Below are 16,843 nucleotides of genomic sequence, written 5' to 3' on the forward strand. Positions count from 1 at the left end.
ACTCTATGCATAGCTTTTTGAAAACCTACCACTATTTTCCACAGTGGCTTTAGTATTTTACATTCTCCTCAGCAGTTACGAGGGTTCTGACTTCTCCACATCCCCAGTAACACTGCAATTTCCATTAAAAAAAAAAAATTATAACCATCCTGGGGATTGTAAAGTGGTATCTCAGTATGGTTTTGATTTGCATTTCCCAAAAGATTCATGATCTTAAGCATTTTCTTATTGCCCATTTGTATATCTTCTCTGGAGAAATGTCCATTCAGATCCTTTGCCCAGTTTTTAAACTGGGTTGTCTTTTTATTCTTAAGTTATTTGTATATCTGACTCTTTGAGATCCTTTAAACTGTATCCTGCCAGGTAAGACTACTGGAGTGGGTTGTCATTTCCTCCTCCAGGGGATCTTCCCAACCCAGGGATTGAACCCACATTTCCTGTGTTTCCTACCTTGGCAGGAAACAGATTCTTTTACCCACTGAGCAATTGAGGAAGCCTATAAACTGAATACTAGACCCTAATCATATATGTAATGTGTAAACATTTTTTTTCCCTATTCTGTGGATTGTCATTTCATTTTCTTGATAGTGTCCTTTGACACATAAAAATTCTTATTTTTGATGATGTTCAATTTATCTTTATTTTCTTTGGTTGCTTGGGTTTTTGGTATAAAAACTAAGAAATTAGTGCGTAATCAAAAGTCATAAAGATTTACACCTATATTGCCTTCAAAGAGTTTTCTCCCATTCTGTGGGTTGTCTTTTCACTCTCATCACAGTGTCCTTTGATGCACAGAATTTTCACATTTTGATGAGGTTCAATGTATCTATTTTGACTTTTATAGCCTGTGCTGTTGGCATCATATCCAAAAATAACTGCCATACCCAATGTCATGAAGATTTCTTCCATGCTATCTTCAAAGTGTTTTTATAGTTTTAGGGTTTTGATCCAGTTTGAGTTAATTTTTGTGTGTGTGTGTGTGTGTGTGTTTGGTATAAGGATCCAACTTTAAAATATATATATATATATATGGAACCAGTGTGCTGAGGTTAAAAAAAAAAGATTCAACTTCATTCTTCTGCATGTGGCATCCAGCTTTCCCAGCATCATTTGTTGAAAAGATTATTCCTTCCCCCGTGAATGGGATTGGTGCCTCTGTCAGGAATCAATTGACCGAGGACTTCTCCGGCGATCCAATGGTTAAGACTTTGCCTTCCAGTGCAGGGGATGCAGATTTTCCCTGGTCGGGGACCTAACATCCCACGTGCCTTGCAGTCAAAAAACCAAAACATAAATTGTAACAAATTTAATAAAGACTTTAAAAATTGACCCACATCAAAAATCTTTAGAAAAAAATCAGTTGAGCCCACATGTGAGGGTTTATATACGATGGGTCCTCTGTCTTACTCCACTGTTCACCAGTCCTTTGGCCAATACCGTGTGTGTGTTCAATCACGTCCAACTCTGCGACCCCGTGGACTGTAGCCCGCCAGGCCCTTCTTTCCATGGAATTTTCCATGGCAAGACTACTGGGGTGGGTTGCCATTTCCTTCTCCAATGAATCTTCCCAACCCAGGAATCGAACCCATATCTTCTGCATTGGCAAGCGGGTTCTTTACCGACTGAGCCACCAGGGAAGCCCCAGATCTTTATGGGGTACCATAATTCATGGAAGTATTGCCCTTGATTTTTCTCCTTCTCTTACTCTGCATACCCACTCCATCAGCTAACTCAGGTGCCACCTCCAGATTGCATTCCAAATCCATTTATTTTTCTCCACCTCAGCTGCTGTGTCCAGCCATGGTCATCTCTCTCTAAGGCATCTTTTTTGTTTCATTTTTAACATTTTCTTTGTATTCAAGCATTTCACAAAATGGCCACCATCATCAGTCATCACAGAAATGCAAATTAAATCAATGAATACATCCTGGTATTGACAAAGATGTGAATCAACTGGAATTCATTTTTACTGCCGGGAGGAGTATAAAGTAGCCCTACCACTTTGGAAAACTCCTAAAATTAACTCTATCTTTATGCATTGGGTTTTCTGGGAGGCACACTCTGAGAGAGAAGTGGTCATTTATTGGGGAGTGCTCTTGGGATCAATATCTATGCCAGGGAAGGAAGCAGGATTGGAGAGAAAAACTGAGGCAAAATGAGCCTTGGTGAAGGTCTGTAACCGGACTCAGATTGGGCCACTCACCACTCCATAGCCAACAAGGCAAGCTTTGGTCAAGAAGAAAGTTATTTTACTTAGGGTGAACTGATAAGTTCAGAGACCAATCCTGAAGATTCTGCTCAGCCATGATAATTTTTAAAGGGAAAAAGGAGAAATGATCTCAGTTAATCATTAGGTGCATAAGTGTGTGTTACATTGGTTCAGTCGTTTCCAACTCTTTGTGACCCTATGGACCGTAGCCCACCAGGTTCCTCTGTCCATGGGATTCTCCAGTCAAGATTACTGGAGTGGGTTTTCATGCCCTCCTCCAGGGGATCTTCCCGACCCAGGAATCTAACCTGGGCTTCCCACATCGCAGGCAGATTCTTTACTGTCTGAGCCACCAGGGAAGCCCACATATGGATCGGAGGGACACAAACATTCAGGCCATGGCAAATAGTTTAAAATTTTAAATATATCCAAGAGTTTACAAAGGAATGAGCCCTCCCAAACTTAGTCCCCAGTCATGCAGTTCCTCTCCCTGGAAGCCTCAGAATTATTCCACACAGAGTAGGGTATCTTTTTCTCCCCAAGTCTTTATATTTATGGTAGCACGGTATATCCACTGATATTAACCTTGCCTCTCCACTCAAGAAAATATTTCACATATCATCCCATACTGATATATAACTTTCTCAGTTTTTTTTTCTTTTTATGGTTATAGAATATTCCTTTGAAGAATGAACCATTGTTTATTAATCATTCTTTCCATGATGGACATCCTGTTGTTTCCAGTATTTACTACTGCGGTAGATAATGTTTTATGTAAGACATATTCCATGGATGCCAATAGGTCAGTAGGTTAAAATCCTAGAAGTGGAAATGCTGGATCAAAGATGAGTGCATTAGTCATTTTGCAAGATACTGCCAAATTTCCTTCTACAGAAATTCCACCAACTTTCAATCCTCCCAGTGTCTGAGAGGGCTCATTTCCTTACTTTCTAAACCATAAATGATTCAGGAAAATCTAGTTTAAGCCCTCTAAACTTTCCACTTTCTTGGAATAAGATTCACATTGCTCACCGCAGCCTGCAAGGGCTCCCACTGTTTGACTGTTGCCAACCTGGCTTCCCAGGTCCCAGTGAAACCATGTGTTGGGAGAGATCCAAGGAAGATCATTGCAGAAACAGCGATGCCAGCCAGGTGTCCTGGGACTGGTGTTCCTTTCTCTGAGGGCATGTGTATTTAGGGAGTGGGCTTGCTGCTGTGTGCCCCACTCCACGAGTGTGGGAAAAGAGAGGTGGGGTAGGCTGGCACGGAACATGAATGACATGGAAGGCTGAAGCTACATTACCTTGGGGGCATGTTGGGGGCCATCCAGGATTTTGGACCTACTCAGATGTCCCCAGATCAAGCCATCCATCTAGATGTGAGCCGCTTCCCCGAACAGCCGGCAAGGGGGCAGTATTCTGCTTCGGATTTGGCCTCTTCACCAACAAACTTAAAGGACTCCTGCACAGAACTGTCCACCAGGGGGCAGTAATGATACTTTTGAACTGTGGTGCTGGAGATTTTTGAGAGTGCCTTCGGTTCAATTCACTCAGTCGTGTCTGATTCTTTGTGACCCCATGGACTGCAGCACGCCAAGCTTCCCTGTCCATCACCAACTCCCAGAACTTGTTCAAGCTCATGTCCATCGAGCCAGTGATGCCATCCAACCATCTCAACCTCTGTCATCTTCTTCTCCTCCTGACTTCAATCTTGCCCAGCATCAGGGTCTTTTCTAATGAGTTGGCTTTTAGCATCAGGTGGCCAAAGTTTTGAAACTTCAGCTTCAGCATCAGTCCTTCCTATGAAGATTCAGGGTTGACTTCCTTTAGGATTTACTGGTTTGTTCTCCCTGTAGTCCAAGGGACTCTCAAGAGTCTTCTCCAACACCACAGTTCAAAGGCATCAATTCTTTGGCACTCAGTTTTCTTTATGGTCCAACTCTCACATCCATACATGACTACTGGAAAAACCATAGCTTTGACTAGACGGACCATTACCAAAGTAATGTCTCTGCTTTTTAATATGCTGTCTAGGTTGGTCATAGCTTTTCTTCCAAGGAGCAAGCGTTAGAGAGTCCCTTAGACAGCAGGAAATCAAACCAGTCAATCCTAAAGGAAATCAACCCTGAATATTCATGAGAAGGACAGATGCTGAAGCTGAAGCTCCAGTACTTTGGCACCTGATACAAAAAGCCGACTCACTGGAAAAGACCCTGATGCTGGGAAAGCTTGAGGGCAGGAAGAGAAGGGGGCCACAGAGGATGAGATGGTTGGATAGCATCACCATTGGATAGCATGGAGTCCAATGGACATGAGTTTCAGCAAATTCCAAGAGATACTAAAGGACAGGGAAGCCTGGCATGCTGCAGTCCATGGGGTTGCAAAGAGTTGGACACAGCTTAGCAACTGAACCACAGCCCCAGTAAATGGCAAGTGTCTCAACCCTCTATGTGCATTTGTTTGTTTATGGAGTCTTAGAACTGAAGGTCCAGAAAAACTTTTAAAGGCATCTAGTTCCATCTCCAACCTGACGTTTGAATCACTTTAAGAGGCTCCTCAAGTCCCCAGATTGCCTCTGCTTGCACACTTCCAGTTGTGGAGAGCTCACTATCATCTAAGGCCCCTCGTGCCACAGATGAACAACCCAAGTTGTCAGAAAGTTCTTTCATAAGCCCAGAGTGGTGCCCTATTGTTTTCCACCTTTCATCCCCAGGTGTCCCCTCTGGAGGAACACAGGATAAGTCTACTCCCTCACCTCCAGGAAAGCCTTTCACATAGTCAGTGGTCAGGACCCCTGAAGCTTTCTCAGGCAAGTCTCTCTGATCTCTTTAATTGTCCCTCATCAAATAGGATTTGAAGTCCCCCTTTCCCTCCCCATCCTAGTCACTTGTTGTTGGACAAGCCCTAATTTTTCTACATCCTTTTCCAAAATATATGTCTGAAAGCAGATGCAGAACTCCTGGAGTGGCACAGAGGAAATGGGACCACCATTCCCTTCCTCTTTCCAAGGCCCAGACTCTGGTTCCAGCAGCCCAAGTCCCCACTCGCTATTTTTAGCTGCTCCACTGCACTTCAGAGTCATATGCTGCTTCCTGTTGAGTAAAACCTTCATTTTCACGCCCACTGCTGCATCATGAGCAGCATTAGTTTAAATCTACACAGCATGGAAAAGGTCTGTTTTCATTCCAATTCCAAAGAAAGGCAATGCCAAAGAATGTTCAGACTACTGCACAATTGCACTCATTTCACACACTAGAAAAGTAATGCTCAAAATTCTCCAAGCCAGGCTTCAACAGTATGTGAACTTCCAGATGGTCAAGCTGGATTTAGAAAAGGCAGAGGAACCACAGATCAAATTGCCAACATCCGCTGGATCATTGATAAGGCACGAGAGTTCCAGAAGAACATCTGCTTCTGCTTTATTGACTACACCAAAGCCTTTGACTGTGTGGATCACAACAAACTGGAAAATTCTTCAAGCGGTGGGAATACGAGACCACATGGCCTGCCTCATGAGATATCTGTAGGAAGGTCAAGAAGCAAGAGTTAGAACTGGACATTGAACAACAGACTGGTTCCAAATCGGGAAAGGAGTATGTCAAGGTTGTATATTGTCACCCTGCTTATTTAACTTATATGCAGAGTACATCATGCAAAATGCCAGGCTGGATGAAGCACAAGCTGGAATCAAGATTGCCAGGAGAAATATCTATAACCTCAGATTTGCAGACGACACCACCCTTGTGGCAGAAAGCAAAGAAGAACTAAAGAGCCTCTTGATGAAAGTGAAAGAGGAGAGTGAAAAAGTTGGCTTAAAACTCAACATTCAGAAAACTAAGATCATGGCATCTGGTCCCATCACTTCATGGCAAATAGATGGGGAAACAATGGAAACAGTGACAGGCTTTATTTTCTTGGGCTCCAAAATTACTGGAGATGGTGACTGCAACCATGAAATTAAAAAACACTTACTCCTTGGAAAAAAGTTATGACCAACCTAGATAGCATATTAAAAAGCAGAGACATTACTTTGCCAACAAAGGTCTGTCTAGTCAAAGTTATGGTTTTTCCAGTAGTCATGTATGGATGTGAGAGTTGGACTATAAAGAAACCTGAGCACCAAAGAATTGATGCTTTTGAACTGTGGTGTTGGAGAAGACTCTTGAGAGTCCCTTGGCCTGCAAGGAGATCCAACCAGTCCATCCTAAAGGAAATCAGTCCTGAATATTGATTTGAAGTACTGATGCTGAAGCTGAAACTAAATAATTTGGCCACCTGATGCGAAGAACTGACTCATTGGAAAAGACCCTGATACTGGGCAAAATTGAAGGCAGGAGGAGAAAGGGATGACAGAGGATGAGATGGTTAGATGGCATCACCGACTCGATGGACATGAGTTTGGGTAAGCTTCGGGAATTGCTGATGGACAGGAAAGCCTGGCATGCTGCAGTCCAAGGGGTCTCAAAAAGTTGGACACGACTGAACAACTGAATTGAACTGAACTGAACTGACACAGAATTCGCTGAAATATGTTCCATGGCTGTATATTTATACCCATAAAATTACGGTTATTTTTGAGTACTAAACACAAATGATGAAAAGAATCTCAGGTTCCCTTCCTGAGGTTCATGGGAACACAGATATTGCCAGAACCACTGACAGGAGAGCAGACTAGGTCTGGGAACGGATCTGAAAGTCCAGCACAGAGAATGAAGCATTTGTTCATTTCTCAGTAGTCAAATTTATATACATGTAGCAGTAGGCTGTGGAGAAGGCAATGGCACCCCACTCCAGTACTCTTGCCTGGAAAATCCCATGGATGGAGGAGCCTGGAAGGCTGCAGTCCATGGGGTTGCTGAGGGTCGGACACGACTGAGCGACTTCACTTTCACTTTTCACTTTCATGCATTGGAGAAGGAAATGGCAACCCACTCCAGTGTTCTTGCCTGGAGAATCCCAGGGACGGGGGAGCCTGGTGGGCTGCCGTCTATGGGGTCGCACAGAGTCAGACACTACTGAAGTGACTTAGCATAGCATAGCATTAGCATAGCAGTAGGCTGCAGTCCATGGGGTCGCTAAGAGTTGGACACGACTGAGCAACTTCACTTTCACTTTTCACTTTCATGCATTGGAGAAGGAAATGGCAACCCACTCCAGTGTTCTTGCCTGGAGAATCCCATAGACGGAGAAGCCTGGTAGGCTGCAGTCCATGGGGTTGCACAGAGTCGGACACGACTGAAGCGACTTAGCACCAGCAGCAGCAGTAGGCAGGATATTAGAGGGAAATAGTGAAAAGGGAAGAAAGTCAGCACTTAGCAAACAGGGATTCAGATCCTAGTCTTAGTCTGGAGCATCTGTTACTGAGGAAACAATAGTTCAGTTGTCTAAACAACTGGTGCAGGTGAAGGTGCTTTTCTTCTCTGGTGAAGGTGCTTTTCAGACTTTAAGGGCTAAAACAGACCTTGGTTATTATTATTGTTATATTACATCCCGAATACTTCAGGTCATTGGGAAAGATCCTGATGCTGGAAAAGATGGAAGGCAAAAGGAGAAGAGGGTGGCAGAGGATGAGATGGTTAGATAGCATCACTGACTCAATGGATATGAATTTGAGCAACAGATGGTTAGATGACATCACTGTCTCAATGCATATGAATTTGAGCAAACTCCAAAAGATAGTGAAGGACAAGGAAGCCTGGCGTGCTGCAATCCACGGGGTCGCAGAGTCAGTCAGAGTCGGATACAATTTAGCGACTGAACAACACTTCAGGGCCTTCCGTGGAATTCCTCCTTCCTCTTCTACCCTGTTTCTTTAATCCAGGCACCAAAACCTGTCTTTCAGTTCAGTTCAGTCGCTCAGTCGTGTCCGACTTTTTGCGACCCCATGAATCGCAGCACGCCAGGCCTCCCTGTCCATCACCAACTCCCAGAGTTCACTCAAACTCATGTCAATCGAGTCAGTAATGCCATCCAGCCATCTCATTCTCTGTCATCCCCTTCTCCTCCTGCCCCCAATCTCTTTGCCAGTAGCCAGTTTCAGGCCATAGCAACAGCGGGAACCTGAGTTCTAATTGTCTTTGCCATCTAACTGCATTACCCAGACCCTAGTGTCTTCCCTGGTATTATTGAAGGTAAACACAGATAAGGGAGGCTGTGTGTGTGTGAGAGAGAAAGAGAAAAAGATCGAAGGCTCTGTAAACTGCAAGGCACAATACTCATTAGGTAGCTAGAGCTGAGATGATTAAATCCAAAATTCGAGCCGCCCCGCCCGGTGCCCCGCAAGCGGCTCCCACCCGGCACTCTTAGCCAGTTCCAAGGATGCTGCAGCCAGAGATTACTGGCTGGACTCCCTGCGGCCTACGCGCGTGGGAGGCATGCCAGCGCGAGTTACCGGATTGGGTAACTCCGCACGGGGCGGGGCCTCTGGGAGGCGGGGCTTCCGGCCACCCCCGCCGCTGTTGCCAGGGGTGACAGCCGCAGGGAGGCGGAAGGAGCCGAGAACCAGCCAGAGCTGCGTAGGTGAGCGGGAGCCTTGGCGGCCATGGCGGTCTCGGAGCCTGGGTACCGGAGCTGGTCCTTGTGGCCCGAGGTGCCATCCGCCACCTTCTTCACCGCGCTGCTCTCGCTGCTGGTATCCGGGCCCCGTCTATTCCTGCTGCAGCAGCCCCTGGCGCCCTCGGGTCTCTCGCTGCGGTCCGAGGCCCTGCGCAACTGGCAAGGTGAGCAGGGCGGGGCCGGGTCCCGGGTGCCAGTCCTTTTTCCTCCGACCTCGCCAGGCCCTGGGCTCCGGCCTCCCAGCACCCACGCCACCCCGTCTCCGTCCGCACCATTCTCCCCACCTGGAGGACCAGCCCCATATTCCAAGTCTGTGTGCAGAGCCCCATCTTGATCATCCCTTGTAACCCTTCCCTACCCAGATTTGTTCCCGTCCCTGTCGTCATCGTTCTGGTCAGGGCTCTCATATCCATTCGTAGCAATTAGGTTTCATTCACCCCTGCTTGCTCGCCGAGGAGGATTTTTCTCTCCCTTGTCACATTCACACCTACGTCTGCTTTAGGGCCCAACCCCCCACTGGAAAAAAAAAATTTTTTTTCCCACCTTCTCAAGACACTTGAGCTGTATCTGTGGCCACCTCTGTAAGCATCCTGGCCTCCTGGGGTTTAGAATTTCTTCTGCATCTTTGTTTTATCTTAATCCTGAATCCGATTCCCAGCTTATAGCGGGAGCCGGGTGTCTTGTACCTTTGGGAGAGGTGTTGGTTTTCTTGGGGAGATGGAGATATTTTGCAGACCAATTAATTATAAATATCTGTTCATAAAAGACGTTCTTAGTCTCCTGTTTCTTCCCCATTCTTTTCTGGGGAGAAAATGGGAGATTTGTATAACTTTTGTTGTTTTGCAAATCACTTTCACATGCATTAACCTCTTTTAATTCTCATGGTGATCTCATGACGTATTATTACTGTAGGCATTATTGCCCATGGGCTATTGTTGTCCATTCTTTAAATGAAACTGAGGCTTAATGAGAAGACTCACAGAGCTTTTGAGTCATACAGTTGACACAGGAACCCAGATTGTTCTTTGCATCTTGTGACGTTTTTGAACTGGAACCTTGGGCTTTCTAATCCCCAAATTATATAGAATTGCTTCTAGAATCTTCACATGTACCCTTGGGATTTCAGTGTTGGAAGTACTCAACAATAATGACGATACTCTTCAGATAACGAAGCCTTACAGAGATGGCCTGACTGAGGTATATGGTTCTTAGCCTGCCTCCCTGCTCAAATCTAAAAGTGGTCCCCCTCACCCTCACCCTGGATACACACAGCACGTCTGTCTTCAGAGACAGATGCAAAATGCCAGCCTAAACTGAGCTCCCTTTTTTTTTCCCTTTACTTTGCGGCTTCTCTTGAGTGTGGGATTCATGGACAATGTGAGTATTAGACACGTAAGAGACCTTTGAGGGCCTCGAGTGTATCCATTTTATTTTACAGTAAGAACACTGAAGCCGACAGGGCCCTGTGTCTGGGCTGAACTCAGCCAGTCTAGGCGTGACAGAGCCAAGATTGCTTTAGACTTCCAAATCCAATGTTACTGCCACTTCACTGATCACCCCCCTCCTTCAGTTTAGTGTTTTGGCCTGCAGGGATATAAAAATACAGAAGCAAGGACTGCTTTTAGAAAAATAAAAGATTCTTTACTGTCTTATTGCATATTGAGCATCACTCTACCTCTAAGACTGGATAAGCACTTGCAAGAAAGACTTCTGAGTTCTGTATCTACATTCTTAGTGATAGTTTTCTCATCTTTACAGGTGCACAATAATTCATGGTCCCTTTTTTCTTCCTCTGAACAGCCACTATGGAAGGAGAGGTCAGGATTACTGCCGAGGAGACGGGCACAAAGAGTGTTAAGTGACACCCACTCAATCCACCTGAAGCTGTTACAATTAATTAACCCTCAAACTGCCCGGTGAGATAGGTCAGTATTAAAGCCTCAAAGAGGATTATAAAGGACATTACAAATTATAAAAGACCATCCCATGCTAAAAAGTGTTATTTTTTTTCCCCCACGTGGAAGCCAGTCACAGATAAGACTTGCTCCAGGTCTGGGAAAGAGCAAAGATTAGACATCCCCGCCTCTACTTTGAGTCCTGGGTCCTTCGCTGTTGCTCCCCTCTGCTTATCCCACTGGCTCCGGGCTGATTTTCCCTGGCAACGAGAGCCAGCTACTCCCTGTTTTCCTAGGTGGGTTGTAACCTGGCTTTTCCCTTCTGGGAGCAAGCCACCATCGGGCCTCTAACTCGGTTCCCTCTGCAGTTTACAGGCTGGTGACCTACATCTTTGTCTACGAGAATCCCGTCTCCTTGCTCTGCGGTGCCATCGTCATCTGGCGCTTTGCTGGCAATTTTGAGAGAACCGTGGGCACCGTCCGCCACTGCTTCTTCACCGTGGTCTTCACCATCATCTGCGCCATCATCTTCCTGTCGTTTGAAGCTGTGTCATCGCTGTCAAAGCTCGGGGAGGTGGAGGATGCCCGCGGTTTCACCCCCGTGGCTTTCGCCATGCTGGGAGTCAACTGCGTCCGCTCTAGGATGAGGCGGGCCCTGGTGTTCGGCGTGGTGGTGCCCTCGCTGCTGGTGCCGTGGCTCCTGCTCTGTGCCTCCTGGCTCATTCCCCAGACCTCTTTCCTCAGTAACGTCTGTGGCCTGGGAATCGGGCTAGCATGTATCCTTCCTAGAGGGCTGTTGTAGTAACACTGACACGCCAAAGGGTGAACCACACTGTAGGTCCTGGGGGTCGGGGCAGGGGGGTTCAGGCAGGTAGAGCTCACACTTAGGTATTCTGTGTGCTAGCTTCAGATTTGGAACCACGCGGCCTCAGGCAGGTCACTTCCTTTCTTTATGCCAGAGTTTTCTTTTCTGGAAGAGATCCCCTTAGCTCTTTCCATACAATGGCTTAGCACTGCCAGTTAATAAAATACTTTGATTTGGTTTTTTCCAAGGTGTAAGCCCAGTTGACTAATTTTTTTTTACTGGAGGATCCTGAAATAACCATGAGCTAGAGATGTTCCATGAAAGGTATTCCCGGGAAACAGGTTTCTTTGTTTTTGTTTTGCTTAGTCTTTTTCTCAGAAGAATAAGAAAAGAATATTTTTAAGGTAGGCTTTGACCATATGAGTGGTTAAAAACTTAGAATAAGCCTTATATTCCTTGCATAAATATTCTGGCAATTAGGCTGACTCTTTTTGGCCATCTCGGCAGTGACGGGCTGATGCAGGTCGGACGACCAGGGTGCCCTCACCTCTCTGGGAGCTGGTGACAGTGTGGGGGGCGGGCTGCCACAGAGGCCCACGGGAAGCTCACTTGATCACATTGAGGCAAGGCTCCTTCGACCAGGGACAAAGGACAAGATGTCAGACCTCCCAGAGGGTATTAGACTAGCCGCCTGCTTCATCCCACTTAAAGAGACAGAGGCACATGCTGGCTTCTGACGGTCATTACAGGGGCTCAAGAGGCCCAGGGGAGAGGATGGGTAAGGTGTCAGCACTTGCCTGCCTATCGTTGCTGCCTTGTGTTCCCTCCGAGGAACGGAGGCCAGAAACTCCAACTCTTGGTTTCCCCTGAGCTGGAAACTGCAGTCCAGAGATGATGGTGGAATAAGCCCAGGCCTGCGTGGAGCCAGCGTGGCTCCTGGGTCCTGGGGGCAGTGTGCAGCCCCCTCCCTTCAGCTCTCTCCACTTCTCCTTAATACACCGACCCCAGACGGCCTCACCTACTGCTTCTCCTTTGACGTCCCAGAGCAAGTCGCCGTGAAGCTCGACCAGAAGTTCCCCTTCAGCCTGATGAGGAGGATTTCCATGTTCAAGTACATCTCCGGCTCTTCAGCCGAAAGGAGGGCAGCCCAAAGCCGGAAGTAAGTTACAGAAGGCCGTGCTTGCTTTATTCCTGAAGCAGCTGCAGGGCCTATAAAGGCGCAGTCCCCAGCCTTTTTGGCACCAGGGACCAGTTTCATGGAGGACAGTTTTTCCATGAACCAGGAGTGGGATTGGGGGTGGGGGGGAATGGTGGTTTCGGGGTATTTCAAGCGATTACATTTTTTGTGCACTTTTATTTCTGCTGTCAGATCCACCTCAGATCATCAGATCCCAGAGGTTGGGGACCCCTGCTATAGAGGGTGCGACTGATTTTCGGTGTCCTGGGGAATAGGGAAGAGGGTGTGGGTCGCCCAGGCCTACCCAGCCAAACCTGTCCACAGATTTCTCCCCAGCATCCTGGATTCTGCCCAGCTGCTTCCAGAGTGGGGTCCAAGCAGGACGGGCATTCCATGGGAGGCATTTGAAGCCCTTGCACATAATCCCGAGGGACTTGCGGCCCCATCAGTGGCATCACCAGCCCTCAGCACTGACAAGCACTCTGTGGGGCTGGGATTGGGCTCCGGCAGGTGACGCTGGCAAGAAGCGCGATCCACCTGACTGACTGGGAGGCTTAGGAGGTGGCATGGCCTGAACCTCAGGGTGTTCTTGGCCACCTGGCGGGAGAAGGCGAAGTTTATTTACTGTTTTCCAGTCCAGGTGCGTTAACTGTCAATGGAGTGCTCACATAGCCTCACTCCCTCCTGTCAGAGAGGAGGCCCAAAGAGGACAAACGTCTTTCTCCAGGTAACACAGAGTCAGAAGCGCCCAGTCGAGAGCCAGGGGCTCCTGCTTCCGGGTCCTGCTCACTTCCTGTCCCTCCTGCACACACGCTGCCAGCCTCGGATGGCCTTCACTGGTTTTTGTCGATGCTGAGAGTTCACGATGGAGGAGGTTTCCCTCCCAGAGAAGGGGTTCACCGCAAAGTCAAAGTGCTTTGTCCATGGCCCGTTTCTGCCTTGGGCCAGCTATGGAGTCCATCTTGTCCCCAACACTGGCCTGGAGGCAGGATCTTGGTTGAATCAGAAGCTGTTGCTTATAGTTTATTTTAGGAGGCGGACTCTCAGCCTTCAGTGGCTCAGAGCCCTCTGACCATTTTCTTTTCTTTTCTCTTTTTTTTGGCCATGCTGTGTGGCTTGTCGGATCTTAACCCCCCTCCCCCAACCAAGGATCAAACTCGGGGCCCCCTCAGTGAGAGTGCCAAGTCCTAACCACTGGACCTTGCCGGGGAAGTCCCAGCTCTGACCATTTCTTAAAGGCAGGGGCAGGTAGTGAGAAAAATAGAAACGCACATTCACTCATTTTATTTCAGGCAGGTAATTCCTGGAGTCTCAGTGGGTGGGAGGTGTTGACATTTAGAATTAGCTGTATTTTAGCTTTTTGGAAGGCCCCTGATACTGGGAAAGATCGAGGGCAGGAGGAAAAGGAGACAACAGATCGTAAGATGGTTGGATGGTGTTCCCGACTCAATGGACATGAGTTTGAGCAAGCTCTGGGAGGTGGTGAAGGACAGGGAGGCCTGGTGTGCTGCAGTGCACGGGGTCGCAAAGAGTCAGACAAGACTGAGCGACTGAACAGCAACAACGGGTGGGAGGTGTTTACATTTAGAATTAGCTGTATTATATAGCTTTTTGGTTCTTAATTGCTGTTCTCACAGAATGTAGAGAGAACTTAGTTCTAAGCTCAGTTCAGAGAGAACTTAGGGGTCCTCATTTGCAAACTCCTCAGCCGCGCTCTGTGAAGGAAGCCCCTCTAAAACAGCTGACCATGTTGACCCCTGGCGGCTGGGGCCTCGCTCTACAAGGCAGCCCCCGGTGAGGACGGTCTTGCACGCTGGATCACACTCACTTCTCTGTAACTGTGACACCCGTGGTGCCCAGTGATCCTGCTTCCCCATAACGTGCAGACCTGGCTGGGGATATGGTGACCCACATGGCATAGTGTCCCACCCCATGTCATCCTGGCCTGTTGCAGGCACCCAGAACAGAACATGATGCTTCTGATCACGCAACAACAGGACATGGGCAACGTTGATGCACGTGTTGGTTTTGGCATCAGTCCTGGCAGCCTGGACAGCTTTGTTTCCCTTGGAGGCTCTTATCAAGCTTCTTATAGGCCAGAGCCTCTGCATTTTTAAAATTCCGAAAGTGCTGCTAAGTGTCATGTGTCTGTACTTCAGTTGATTTATAAGCCTAGGTTTGGACTGAAATGTATCAAAGTTTAATTGTTACCTAACACAGGTAATGGCACCCCACTCCTGTACTCTTGCCTGGAAAATCCCATGAATGGAGGAGCCTGGTAGGCTGCAGTCCATGGGGTCGCTAAGAGTCAGACACGACTGAGCGGCTTCACTTTCACTTTTCACTTTCATGCATTGGAGAAGGAAATGGCAACCCACTCCAGTGTTCTTGCCTGGAGAATCCCAGGGACGGGGGAGCCTGGTGGGCTGCTGTCTATGGGGTCGCACAGGGTCAGACACGACTGAAGCGGCTTAGCGGTGGCAGCAGCAGCAACACAGGTGTCAGTGGTGTTGACATTCGTTCTTCGTATTGAGAAATCTCCACAAAAGTTCACAGGCTAAATCCCTTAGAATGTGTCCTCCTTTGTAGTCCCAGCCACCTGTCTCCCCGCACCTGTCATGTCCGTTCCCTGCCTGCCGGGACTTTGAGCTATAAGCCTTCTTTCCTGCCGTCACTGGGGGACCATCTGCCAGTAGACGAGGCCTGGGCCCGAGCCCTGTGTTACCGTGTTGGAGCCCTGCCCTCCGACCACCACAGAAGTGGACCTGTTCTCTTTGGTTGAATCGCTAGGCCAGCCATGGAAGACGCTTAACTACCGTGATCCCATCCCAAACTCCATCCAACTTGCAGACTGCCCTTATACCTCAAGGGGTCTCAGGCATGGGCCCGATCGCCCCTCTTCCTGCTGGCTTACTGCAGGGCCGTGAGTGGTCCCTGCCCGCTCTGGGCATCTGTTTTCTGTTCAGTTAATATGACCTTTCTCCCCATGTGGCACTTTGACAGCTGGTTACAGGAGATGCCCGTCCACAGCATGTTGTAATAGAAGGCAGTGCAGCGAGTCCAAGCCTTTCTCCTGTGGATCAACAGTTCGGGGTGCTGTGTTCCTGGCATGACTAGCTCAGCGCCCGTCTTCTCTCTTGTTCCTTTCCAGGCCGAACCCTGTGCCTGGCTCCTACCCCACGCAGAGCGGCCACCCTCACCTGACCCCAAACCACCCTGCCGCCCAGATGCAGCACGCCAGTAGCCAGAAACTGGCGGCCTGGCCATCGTGCGCTCCTGGGCACATGCCCAGCCTGCCTCCGTACCAGCCTGCCTCCGGCTTGTGCTACGTGCAGAATCATTTTGGCACAACCCCCAACTCCTCGGGTGTCTACCCAGCTTCCGCGGGTGCCTCCCTGGGAGTCCAGCCCCCCGCCCCCCTCAACTGCCCCGGCACCGTGTATTCCGGGGCCCTGGCCACTCCCGCAGCCGCAGGCTCCAAGGAGTGCTCAAGGGTCCTGATGTCCTGAGAAAGTTGCCAGGGATACGATCTCCCCTCCTGGCCTTCTCAAAAAGGGCCTCTCTGAGCTGAGATTTTCTTGACACGAAGTTATTTATTGGACACCTCTATGTGCCATGCTCTGTGTTGAGTATTTTGATATGTGTCCCTGTTTATCTCCTTTATCCTCGTGACAGCTTCTTGAAGTACAGTGGTCCCCACTTCCCAGGTGCAGAAAGCAGGGCGCACGGTCAGGACACGTGGCTCTCATGGCACAGCTAGGGCGCTTGGCTTCAGGCCCAGGCCCCTCCCACCCACTTCCCTGCCCCGAGGAAACCTCGGGGAGGGGGCCGGCTCATCCCAGCTCTCTGTTCCTTCCTGGCCTTGTGCGTAGTGCTCTTGGTTACCCAGTGTCCGTGTGTCTGTGCGTGCCCTTCGGGGGCTCCCTGTCGGTGTGCTCGCCAGTCCCCAGGCCTGTGCAGTGTTCCTCCCCTGCAGTGACACCCCTACCACCCAAACTTCTGCCCCAGGGGTGGTGAGACGGACCTGCGGGTGCCCCAGCAGTATGCTGACGGGTCCGTTGCGTTGGTTACGTTTGTATAAAGAAACTGCCTCCAACCTGCCCTTGGCGTGCTGTGTCTTTATGATCGGGGAATACAGAGGGCAGCAAAGGGAACCACAGCCAGGTCCGGTCGGGCAGACGACGCCCCAGCAGGGATGTGAAG

The 16,843-nt window shown here is 48.7% G+C and overlaps 1 protein-coding gene across 2 annotated transcripts; it reads left to right on the forward strand.

The window, feature by feature from the left end:
* The first annotated feature begins 8,665 nt into the window (after positions 1 to 8,665).
* On the forward strand, positions 8,666 to 16,741 carry RHBDD2 (rhomboid domain containing 2). 2 transcript variants are annotated; one of them, NM_001046478.2, is given in 4 exon segments: positions 8,666 to 8,927; positions 11,027 to 11,434; positions 12,472 to 12,622; positions 15,792 to 16,740. In NM_001046478.2, coding segments are annotated over 4 exon segments (1,095 nt in total). In that variant the 5' UTR covers positions 8,666 to 8,749; the 3' UTR covers positions 16,150 to 16,740.
* The last annotated feature ends 102 nt before the right edge of the window (positions 16,742 to 16,843 follow it).

Source organism: Bos taurus, chromosome 25 (assembly GCF_002263795.3).
Source record: "Bos taurus isolate L1 Dominette 01449 registration number 42190680 breed Hereford chromosome 25, ARS-UCD2.0, whole genome shotgun sequence".
In the NCBI taxonomy this organism is placed as follows: Eukaryota; Metazoa; Chordata; class Mammalia; order Artiodactyla; family Bovidae; genus Bos; species Bos taurus.

Excerpts from the sequence above, each read along its gene's own strand:
- RHBDD2 (XM_059881414.1), top strand. The coding sequence starts at position 11,272 with ATGCTGGGAGTCAACTGCGTCCGCTCTAGGATGAGGCGGGCCCTGGTG. Across the intron at positions 11,435-12,471 it reads CCTGGGAATCGGGCTAGCAT|ACGGCCTCACCTACTGCTTC; the intron begins GTATCCTTCCTA and ends CACCGACCCCAG. Across the intron at positions 12,623-15,791 it reads AGGGCAGCCCAAAGCCGGAA|GCCGAACCCTGTGCCTGGCT; the intron begins GTAAGTTACAGA and ends GTTCCTTTCCAG.